Source organism: Xiphophorus hellerii, unplaced genomic scaffold, assembly GCF_003331165.1.
Source record: "Xiphophorus hellerii strain 12219 unplaced genomic scaffold, Xiphophorus_hellerii-4.1 PGA_scaffold_66__1_contigs__length_299863, whole genome shotgun sequence".
In the NCBI taxonomy this organism is placed as follows: Eukaryota; Metazoa; Chordata; class Actinopteri; order Cyprinodontiformes; family Poeciliidae; genus Xiphophorus; species Xiphophorus hellerii.
In genome coordinates this window covers 108,162-119,950 of record NW_022587641.1, presented here as the reverse complement: position 1 = coordinate 119,950, position 11,789 = coordinate 108,162, and the positions used below count along the sequence as shown (strand labels likewise).

Genomic DNA, 11,789 nt, shown 5'->3' with positions numbered 1-11,789 from the left:
CGGTGAGGCACTGCCACTCCAGGCCTCCTGGGGGCGGAACTCTGCGTGTGGCCCGACGGTATCAGACCCAGCAGCTCTTTGGATCTGCTCGGCCACCTACGACCCGATCGGCGGCTGACGCGGCTTCGCCTGGAGGCTTGGCCTAAAAGCGCGGCCGTTTGGGGCCACAGTGGGTCCGTGAAGCCGGCGGCGCCGGGCTGCTGGAACGGGAAGCGCGGCCTGCGTCTCAGGGGGCGCGCTCCCCGGTAGCTGCTGGGGCTGATGTGGCTCTCCAGCGACGGCCCCAGCAAGCTGAGGCTGGTTCTGTCCGTTAATGAGTCCGTCCGGTCTTCGTAGGCGAGGTCCGCTGGAGCCGAGCACTGCTGCAGAGGCCAGCCGCCGCGGCTTTTTCCTCCCACGTCTGCGGCGCTGCCTCCCTCGCCTCCGTCTCGCTCTACTCTCATTGCTTCATCTTCTTCCTCCTCTTCTTCCTGCTCCTCCTCCTCCACCTCGGTGACCTCCTCCTCCTCCACCGGCTCCTCCGCCCCGCCCTCCTCTTCGTCCTCCGTGCTGGCGGGCGGCGGGGAGCGCGGGTCGCGCAGGAACACCACTATGACAGTTATGTTGTCGCTGGAGCCTGCGTCTCGGGCGGAGGCCACCAGCTTGTGGGCCACCATGGTGGTGTCGCCGGCGTTCTCCTGCAGATGGTCGCTGACGACGCGCACTGCCTCGTCGGGACTCACCGTGTCCCAGAACCCGTCGCAGGCCAGGATCAGGTAGTCCTCTGAGCCGTCCAATGGGAAGATGCCGTGGTCGGCGTCCCCACAGATGTACGGCTTGTGCTCCGAGTCGCCTGTCAAAACAATCAGGTTATATTATTGTCTAGAAGACTTTTTTGATTGCCTGACGCTTAACGCGTGTTAGGTCAAATAATCTGGTTTTCCTGTTGACTTGCACTGAAATCTGGAGCCTCCATTTGTAATTATTAAACCATTAAAATAGACTTTTATTTGGAAAAGGTTCTGTGAACTCTATTTTAAAAGGCCAAAATGATCTCTTTTGTATACTGACTTTAGAGCCATTACTGAAATGAAACCTGTTTTTGCGACAGGCTCCAATCACACAGCAGGTTTTCAGCTGAAATCCGATTTGTTTTTTTGCTCATTCATATCATTCAACACGATATTGTCGGCTGTAATCAGACTTCCACCTGCAGAAGAAGAACGCGGCCGTCTCACAGCAGCGCTCCACAACTAACTGCAACGGCTTTTTGTGCAACATTGACTGCAACTTCAGTGGAGAAGCGGGTTCAGTGTTGGCCTGGCGTTCATAATTTCATATTCCTAATTTTCACACGTTGTTTACATCTGGCTTTTTTTTATGACGCTTGTTTCACATCAACAACATAAAAAGTAAAATGACAAACAGAAAATCTGGATTTCAGCTAGGCCTGTCGCGATAAACAATAAATCAATTAATGGCACAAAGCTGAAAGTTATCGACCTCATTTGATCGTTTCTTCCTGCCTTTTTCTCGGTCTATTGATGACTCTGGATGAAAAAAGGCTCAACTCCGGTGCTCTACACTGAGAGAACTGGGCATTTCCTTATTGCCCAGTTCACTCTACGCGATCTTAGAATTGTCGGCCGATCGTCGCCCCATTTTCAAAACCTGAGAGACACTAGCCGACAAAAATCGTAGGTGTATCGGGTTCGACCGGGCCGTGTGTCCATCCACACGGCAAGAGCAACACACCACAAGAACCGATTTCTCTCACCGACATTCAGATTTCAGACAGAAAATCCTGTCAAAACCCACTATATCACATATGAATTTAGAGTGAACAAACATGGAAGCAATAGCGAAGTTAGTGAGCTTATTTTAAGCGATAAAAGATGCAACAAAAAGAAAAACGGTTGGATAAGACTTCGGTAGCAATTCCACTCTAATTGCTCTCCTGGTCATTTCTGTGGATATTTCTCTCACAAAATGTTGAATAAACATTAATGTTGTTTCCACATATCATCTCCACTGGACTTTGTGCCGTGTCAGCTGTTTGGGATTCCCCTCCATGTTTCCCCTCAGAAAGCTGGGAGGAAGAGTTGGCTACCTGTCACATTCAACGGGCTGCCTTCTCGCTCCCAGTCGGGGAAAAGCCCAAACGCTGCAGTGATTAACTGACTAAGACAATCCAACAGGTTGAATATGAATGATTTAGATGGGAGCGGCCACGACGCTCCACCGACTGGACCCGATCAGTGGGAACACACCACAGGAGGATGCAAGCGACAATCTTAGAACGTTGGTCGTTCAAAGATTGCCATGAGGGGAAATCTGGGCAAAAAAAATATCTTGTTTGAACTGGGATTGAGGGAGGAGTGAACTATTGGATCAGGGTATCAGATATCTGAATCTAATGATTATTGAAGGGTCAGATAGTTTACAGACTTCATAATCTGCACTCTTTTTTTATTTCCGCTTTGGTTTGATGTTGTTTAGTTTTTATTCAACTGTATTTTTTGTTAATGAGAGTCCATTTTATTTTTGGTTTTGGTTGTGTTGTTTAGCAGTCTCAGTGTTAAATGTTCTTTTGAAAATAAAGTGTGTCTATTTTTGACAGGATGTCGCTTGCATTATTATGTCATTACCATTAAATCAGCTTAAAATGGTCTTCAAACAATATTATCGTTTATCGCAATAATTTTTGAGACAATCGCTCAGCAATATTTGTTATCGTGACAGGCCTAATTTCAGTTTAACTGCAAATCTTTAAATCAAGTTTAGGGTTAGACTGAAGGCAGCAAAGTCTGCTACTGCTTCCTGCCAGTTTTCTTATGTGTACTTTGACATTTGAGGTGAAGAGTACTGCCTTCCCACAATGCACTGCAGGAACTTTACTGTACCTATTGCTCTGGATACAGACAGACTCCCGTTGACCCTCCATGTGCCAAACCAAATCACACATCCTCCCAAAGCCTCGATCCTCTGCTTCTCGTCCTGCAAACAAGATGCTCATCATCTGCAGAACGTCAATCTGCGATTTCTCCATCTGCCTCCTTATGCACTTAAAGGAACGGTCCACTCAAAACATTGATGTTTTTTGGGTTGGGGTCAAAGAGCGCTTCTGTTTCTGGACTGAAAATACAAAGTGCAATTTTTAAAATGGAAAGATGCCAAGAAAACCTCGATGATAGACGTTTCAAAATCAAGAACAATGGGGCTGAAAAAGAATTATTTTTTATTCTAGATATCTGGACAGTTTTGCAAATAACTTACACTTTAAGACAAAACCTGGAAGCCATGTTACTTCAAATTTATGTTTGTTTTCACAGGTTATTTTATAGGCATTAGCTGAGAACATATTTCTAAACATTATTTATTTCCATAAAATATCTAAAAGAATTTGTTCAGCTGACCAAGCTAACAGTGTAACACTTCTGTATGATAGTTTCTATAGAACCTGGTGGCGTTTTCATGGTCGGTAAACAGTGAGCTGACTGTTTACCGACTGTTTCTCCCAGCACAGCACAGGAGCCAGCTGCTTTTCAGACCTTTATGGAGGAAAACATGATTGTTGGATAGGATCAGATTCATATTTTTTGGCCGATTTATTGTGACCATAACCCAACAGCTGCCTCATGATACTGAGCACTAAGAACAGAACTAGAGGAAAGCTCTGCTGCCAATATGCTGTTAAAAATAAGGCAGTATAATGCAAACTGAACCAGCCAGTCGCTGAATGTCATTTTATTTAAGGTTCAGAAACTTCAACCAGATCCCAAATATAAAAACTGGAATATAAAAACTGAGAAAAAGATGAACAATTATGTGTCTTTGAACAGGTCAGGATCTGTCTATGGCCTATTCAAACCCCGTTCATTATATTTTTAGACTAAATTATTCTTAGATAATCAGGTTTCAGTCTGAGCTGTTTTAGCGTCTCTGTCCCTTTAAATCCAGACAAGCTGCTGCTGGCCATGCCCCCAAATCAACGTTTACACTCCCAACATATGCACAATTATACAACCATACGTCTTTGAAAAGCATCAATGGAGCCTCCTGCACAATCAACCACAATGCAGCAAGTCAACAACTAAACTCTCAGGGTCTTTTCCAGCAGCCGTTGTACAGCGGGAAAACCAGCTGACCAACCGCTGGAGATCAGGCCTAAACTAGGTTGCTAGGTAACGGGGCTGGAGATCAGCTGTGGTTGCTAGGTAACGGCATTTGACTTAACAATGGAAAGTTTTTGATCCGTTTCATTTTCCAGACACTAAAACAAACTTTTTGCCAAAGAACATCTGAGAGTTTTTTTAAAACCCAAAATGGAGAAACAAAAACATGGAAGAAGTGAATTTTGCATCTTAGGTTCCAACTTATCTGAGTTCCCAGACATTATTTTACCATTCATGACTGACTTTCCCCTGACAACCACTGGACATTTTCCTTTAGCAGCGGCTCTTTGCTAAGTTTACAGAAAACCGATTTGCTTGTTCTGTGAAGGAAGAGACGTGCGTCACCTCTCTGTCTGGTTTGTGTGGCTTCATCAGCTCCACCACCTGCCCTCGCCGCACCAGGATCACCTGGGAGTCTCCCAGCCAGGCGACATGCAGCGTCCGGCCTCGCAGGAAAGTCACCACCCCAGTGGTTCCACAGCGCAGGTGCTGCCGCAGACACACGGGAGAACTGGGTTTGCAACCGACTTATGACTTAATCATCTCTAGCCAATAAATGTAAGCAGTAAAACAGGACACATTCAAAACCAGGGCTGAAACGAATAATCAAATTAATCACGATAAATCGATTGTCAACTAATTTGCTATCCATTAATAAACTGGAGTGGAAAGAAAAAACTCAGCAGTTATTGAACCAAAACTGTAGAAACAATCTATGCATTTTGTATTCAAGTTGAAAAACCTTCTTTGTAAATATTCCTTATCCAGAACTTTAGGATCAGTTTTAGCTTCACCAAGTTCGAATTCTGTCAAAGAAAATAAATTTATTAATCTATCTAATTATTAAAAAAATAATCCCCAGGTCATAAATGCAGCATGTTGAACTTTTCTCATGTTTGGAGGATTTTAAGCTGCAGATTCATCGTTTGCTATAAATGATCAAAAGCTGTCGTTGCATTTTAGGTAATAAAATGTTCATTTTTTCATTAAAAAATCGTTTCTTATGTGCATCTTTTAATGTATTTCTAATATTGAAGAAAACATTGGAATGAAAAATCTGCCCAATGTGCCCATTTTTATCCAATTAATTACAAAAATAATCGTTGGTTGCAGATGAGACAACACTGTAAAAAATAAAAACGTCATTGTGAGTAAAAGCAGACAGGGTTCTGACGGAGGACGGGTCGGGGTTAAAGGTCAGGGAAGGGGTACCTCTCGTGAGGCTTTCTTCACAAAGCGCTCGTCAGTCAGCTTGAAGGCGCGGCACAGAGCGTCGCTGGGATCCTGGCTGAAGGATTCCTGGTGGAACAGGTTGACATGAAGGTGGTTGGCGGCATAAATAGCTGCATCCACGCCGCCGTGTCCGTCAAACACAGCAAAGAACGCCTGTTCCTCTTGATCCTGGGAGACAAACAGAGAAAAGCTTCAGCTCTGACATTCAGTCAATGAGTTTCTCACTGTGGGAAAAGCAGCAGCAGAGGAAGACGCCATGCTGACCTGCAGCTTTAATACCGCGGCACCTATAGACCCTGATCTTAAAATAGCCTCTACAGACTCCTGGTGGTTAGGGCGTAGCATTTCTATAGAGCTGCAGCTCTGTAGAAATGCTACATGGAGCTACTGGCCTTGCTAAAGTGCTGCTCAGATCAACACCTGATTTCATATCGTGGCTCTTTCTTTTTTCCATCATGCAAACAAATATCTGCATGTTTGTTTGGTGAATATTTATATTTCCAGTTAGAAAATCAAAATGTAGAGCTCAGGTGTAGCGAACGTAGTCACATGGGCATTTTTTTGCATATTTTGGGGGGTACTGTTTGATTGGTGGCGTCATCTGACCACATCAGTAATTAGGCCATCACTTGGTCACGTGATGCTTTCGATAGAGGACTGTAAGTTTCGTTTCATACTCAGTTGGTGTGCGCAAGTGGCAATAGGAAAGACAAAGAACTGAAATAGGGAAGAAATGGACTTCTAGCAACTCCTAACCTTCTGGTTGGACAATCCATACAGTATGGACAATTGAGTGGAATATTCTTGTGTTTGTATATGTGTAATAAGTTTCATTTGAACAATTCATATAAGGGAACATGACGGTTTTACTGATGTATATTTGTCACCGTGTATTTTATTGCAGTGTTCATGGTGGTCTTGGGCGTTTATGCGGCAAAAAATTCATTTAATAAAACGTTTGAAACCATCAGTCGAAGTGTTGCACCTTCATCAAGAAGCGAGAAAACGTTGGGAGCAGCTATATCAGGTATGATGAAAAAAAATTCAACAAGATCAGTTATTTCATGTTTTCTTTTAAAATCCAAGTGAAAAGCAAACAAATCTGTTGGCGGGAAAAATCAAGATGGATTAAATTTCCTGCATGGATGATTGATTATTGTTTATTAAAAATGTCTTGGCTTCTTTCTGTAAAACTGTCAGGTTTGGAAAAACAAGTTTGTTCAGAGAAATGTTTTGGTTTTCATTTAGTTTTTGCTCTGATCAGTTTGTGGTTTTTATTGTTATTTATGTTTCTCTAGTTTTAGTGCAGCACAGCTGAATCCAGACAAAACTAACAACTAACATTTTAGCAGCTTATAACATCTGATAAATAAATATCCTCTAAAAATGACTAAGAAAATGAACTGGCGTAAATCAATTTTACCTGAATGTTGAAGAGTGTGTTGAAGTCGGGGATGATGACGTGCTTGTCCTCCATCTTGCGCCTCATGTTCTTGATGGCGTGGATGGACGTTTCGTAGTACGGCTGCGGGCGGCGGCGGAACGGCAGCTCCTTCTGCCACAGGCAGCAAATCTCAAACAGTCTGTTAAAAACCAACCGCGCCATCTTCACCGACTCCATCTCTGCAACCAACGCACAACCAGTCAGGAGAAACTTTTTCTCCTCACTTGCAAAAGACATTAAAAAGCACTTAAGATTTTATTGCCATGAACAAATTTAAAACTCTTTAAACAAAGAGTGTGAATGCTGTTCAGTTATTTTATTAAGTCTTAATTCTACATTCTGTTTTTAGTAGTTTTATTTTGTGTATTTTAGTGGAGCTGTGATAAACGAAGCAAAGCAGGACGAGTTTCCAAACGAGTCTCCCGTGCCTGAAAAGCAGGAGGAGAGAAAGAAAACATTGACAGTTGTTGCTTTTTGGCATCTTTGGGTCTCCATAGAGGCTGTTTAGTTTGAGGCGTTTGCAGCAAAGGAGCCAATAATCACATTTTGATTATTGGCAAATAATCAAAATGCACATCTATGACACATCTATAATTTACATGTGCGCTCTCTAAAATAATAAATTTTGCAAAAATGAGACTGTGCACAATAATTTACTAGTCTGAAGACTCCAGACTTTACAGCGAAAACACTTTTGACCCGTTTGTTGGATCATTTTAAAACTTTTTGGCCAATGGCTTTGCTCCTTTTCATCACAGGGAAAAATGATTGTGTTGGAACTGCTTGAACCTACTTAAACATCTAAATTAACAAATAAATATTAAATATAACCTGAATTCAATGTCAAAATAAATAGAAGTCGTAAACCAGATGTGACTGAACTATGAAAAAAATCCACATTTTCCACAAATTAAACCTTCAAACAGAAAATTTGATTAATCAATAAAATGTGATTTTTATTCATCAGCATAAAGGAAGCTGCAAACAAATAAATACGTCATTAGTTGCAGATTTGTTCTTAATATCCACATATACATTTTTTTATTATTTATTTCTGTTGGTTTTTTGCATTCAATTTGAATGAAAATCTGAAGTTTCTGCTTGGAAGGAAGCAACATTTTTTTTTAAGTGTTTGCGACAACAGAGAGAACAAAGAACCAAAACTTCAAAATGTTAGCGTTGCATAATAGTTTGTTTTTCATTTTGAAGATTAGGTAGGAGAAACAAAACAGATTAATACATTAATGTGAGTAAAATATTCGCTGATCTATAAACGAGGGACGCCGTTTCACGATGCCGCGGCGTCCGACTGTGACTGAACGTCCTATCGCCCTCTAGTGGTCAAATCCCTCTTAATGCACCCAGAGAGGAGAAGTGGGACGCGGCCCTGGAGGTTCGTGGCTGAGTGTGAGGGACGAACTGAGAGGGAGACCTAATTTGTTTGAGAGAGCGATTCCCCGGCGACTCACGTGGCAACGGGTCGGCGCCGTCTTCTACGGCCTTGTTGAGGTTCTGGATGGACAGATCGGACTGGAGCAGGCTGTCTGCGGTGGCGCGGGCCAGAGCGGCTGCCAGCGAGCAGGGGCAGTTACTGTGGAGAGACAGGTTGGTAATCAATCCCTCAATCAATCAATAATCAATCAATACATTAATAAATCCATCAACCAATCAATCAATCAATGGAGTTTATTGGTGTGGTATTGATCGGGTCCGAATGTGGAATCCATTTACCTTCAATCTAGGCTGAAACCATTAATCACATTAATTGATTATTGAAATAATCATCAACTAATTTAGTCAATGATTGATCAATAACTGGACAAATCGATGTTCTCCAGCTGCTGCTGCCGTTCTGACTAAAACCAGGCAGATAAACCGCATCAGATCTCAAGTCCTTAAACTCATAAAAATGGTTAAAACTGTGGAACAAAGTTAGTATGGCCTTGTTGCTATAGCAACGATAAAACTGCAAACTTCTGTTTCCTTGAGCTGCTCGGTTCAGCTCATAAACAATTATTGGCAACTGGCTTGTTGCCGGATGCCATCGATTTATTTTGGACGTTAATATTTACACTCCAACAAAACTTTAAAAAAAATTAAATAGACAAAACATGAAACTACTTTAATATCAGCCGGTTCCAGTTACCAAACACAAGATTATCAAAACCTCAAATATTTTCCGACATGTTTTGGTCTATAGCCATCTTAATAAGATGCTAGAGAAAATTTTCCTGGAATCTTTTTTACACAGAGCTGCCCCTCCTCCACCTATTGCTGCATCGTGTTGATCAGCTGCCTGAAGGAAATCTCCTACATATTTCATTTACAATAAAGTCAAATGAATTCCTTTGTCCAATAATTGCCTGAACCGGCTCGTCTTTGCAGGACTGCGGGGAACACCCTGGGCAGATTGCCACAACAAATTCAGTTGCTTGGAAATGTTTCTGTCACAAAGACTGGACAGGCATGGAGAGGAACCAGATGTTTCAAAGCAAAGAGCAACATTTCTGGCAACAGACTCACTCTGGAGGCAAATGTTGGTAGATTAACGGCCTCCGAGTGGGAATAAGCCACATTGCCCTCAACAGGAAACCTTTAATCAGCACTTCCTCTTCAGTTCATTCTGGTTCATATTAATTGAAACCTAGCAGGCCAGCAGAATCCTCAAAGGCTGCATTGCATTTAATTTCCAAATAATAAATGAACATGTTTTTTCTGAGCACAACACTTTGTAATTCTGCTGCATCCAGTGTGAAAGGCCTTCAGAGGCTCATGCATCACGAGTTTAATTAATGAAAACTCTCACAGCGCTAAGCCTCAACATCTGTAAGGAACTCAAGCCTGCATGTTTCTGCCAACAGAGACGAGCGAATGAGCTCATTTCATCCATAACGCTGGAATCGTTCAAATACGCAGACGCTTTTAAATAAGACAGGAAGGCCAGACGTAAACGTTAGCATAAATAAATATTTATTTATTAGTATGAGCTGGAGTGGAGAAGTCCAGAGCATTTACAACATACCTGAAGCTGATAAACATCAGACTGATTGTATTTTGAAGCATGTGATAGAAATGTTCATGTATGACTCAGACTCAAGCTAACAGCTATTTGAAGTCAAGATATAAACTACTGAGTGAAGCTAACATTTGCTCAGAGGGACCTCCCTCACGTGTCTCTTGGCTCCGCCCACTTTGCTGGCCAGGGGCGGGCTTGGCTTTGGGAGTGGGTTCGTTACGCTTCAGGTCAAAGTGCAGATTGGATGTTGTCATTCGATCGTCAAGCGAATTTTGAGGAAAGTTTTAAAATCTTGCAAAAGAGAAAATGTTACTGTTGCGTGTTTCTGGCTAGAAGCGAATCCAGACTCATTTCGTCCGATGTTGACGTTTGCATGATCGTAAAAAACATCAAATTCACTCCTCTGACCGATTACGACTTGTTAAAAAGACACTAACCATGTTTCCTCCAGAGGCGACATGTAAAAATCTGAAGAGATTTTCACTGTTTTACTGCAACAACTTTCTTTATTTAAGAGAACAGATTTTGGTTTTAATGAGGGTTTGGGTTTTTTCATCTTGCTAAAATGAGGAAGATTTCTTGGACCGAGGAAAGTTTCTCCCTGCAACACGTAGAGATGCGAATACTTCCTGGATTTGTTGTGTTTTTGTGAAAGTGTCTACAATGAAAAAGCCGTCGCCATGGTTACAATATCCAAGTCTTTAAAAACGTACGAGTATGGTGAGATACACTAAATTATTACATTACTGAATGCCGAACAAAATGAGTTAACATGAGCTGCTGTGAGAGAGAAGTTCAGGAAATAACTTCTCTCTACAGAGGCACAGAAATAAATGAATGGAAGTTAATATTTCTAATCACTTGAGGCGTTCACAGCCCAAAACAGAACTAAACTCTAACTAAACTAATATCAGGTGTTGGAGTCCAGGAGACTGATTTCACAATTTACTTGAAATTTCTGTTTCTTTTTCCTGAAGTGAGACAGCTCCGACTTTATTTGTGTTGTCTGCAGTAACCGCTCTGCTCCACATGCAGGTAGAACTACAGTGGCTTTTTTAAAACATTTACGTTACATTCAACCTGTGAAAACATCCGACTGTCCAGCATTTGGAGCTCTGGCTTCATACCGGCTGGTCAGAGGTCACAGAGAGGATGTTTGGGTCTAAAGCGGCAGCAGGTTAGTGTTCAGCTTACAGTGAGAAACGTTTCGGACAGAGTAGCGGTCCTCTAACATCCACTGATTATCACAGAATGACTGCAGGAGCCACAACTACTTACTATCAAAGAAATATGTGGTTGAAGGCAAAGGGGAGAAGTGAAGAACCACGGAAACGGTTTGGTTTGGCTGAACCTTCAGACAGACGGGAGTCTCTGCAGGTGAAGCAGCGTTTCCAAAGCAACGCGTTTCTCAAGAGCCACACCTGATTGGACCAAATTAACATCTGTCACTAGATTTTCTTTTTAAATGTTGCTAGCTGACGTCTTTGGCATCAAACTGTCCTTTATTTTCTTAGTTACGCAGGCTTGCTGTTGTAACCCAGAAAAGACTTTGGGATTAGTTACAGTTTAAGCACTTTGATGGGATAACGGCGGACATTTTGTGTTAGCATTAGCGCCGTTAGTTGCGTCTACATAGTGCCTTCTCTTAACAGAGAAAGTCTGCTTACATTTCAAAATAAGAGCTTCTGTTTTAGTAGCAAACAGGAGCCATTTTTCAGGCGTTTATAAGTAGGTAGGGATGAATGTTGATACTTTAAAACAAAAACCGTTTTAGTTCCTGAAATAATGTAACACTAAGAAAAATAGTTCAAAACAAAACAATTTTAAATACATCACTCAAAAATTTTAACTTATTCTGAAAAAGTTGAACCCTCAGCTTCTTATTTTGTTGCTCAACTTTAATAATGATGATAATTTTGGACACATTTCTGCAGTGGGATCT

General features: G+C 41.9%; 2 protein-coding genes across 2 annotated transcripts in view; both read right to left on the bottom strand.

The window, feature by feature from the left end:
* The window catches only part of LOC116716554 (protein phosphatase 1E-like), an 11,766-nt gene extending 1,665 nt beyond the window's left edge, over window positions 1-10,101 (bottom strand). Inside the window, exons 1-8 of the mRNA XM_032557377.1 lie at window positions 10,002-10,101; window positions 9,195-9,232; window positions 8,301-8,451; window positions 6,811-7,010; window positions 5,367-5,555; window positions 4,500-4,643; window positions 2,883-2,976; window positions 1-832 (exon numbers count right to left, since the gene is read on the bottom strand). Coding sequence (XP_032413268.1) covers window positions 1-832; window positions 2,883-2,976; window positions 4,500-4,643; window positions 5,367-5,555; window positions 6,811-7,010; window positions 8,301-8,451; window positions 9,195-9,232; window positions 10,002-10,101 — 1,748 coding nt within the window. The remainder of the gene's footprint in view (window positions 833-2,882; window positions 2,977-4,499; window positions 4,644-5,366; window positions 5,556-6,810; window positions 7,011-8,300; window positions 8,452-9,194; window positions 9,233-10,001) is intronic.
* Window positions 10,102-10,324: 223 nt separating this feature from the next.
* Window positions 10,325-11,789, bottom strand: part of LOC116716556 (protein phosphatase 1E-like) — a 47,985-nt gene continuing 46,520 nt past the window's right edge. The window contains 1 exon segment of the mRNA XM_032557379.1: window positions 10,325-11,789. The gene's annotated coding sequence lies outside the window, so the exon portion shown is untranslated.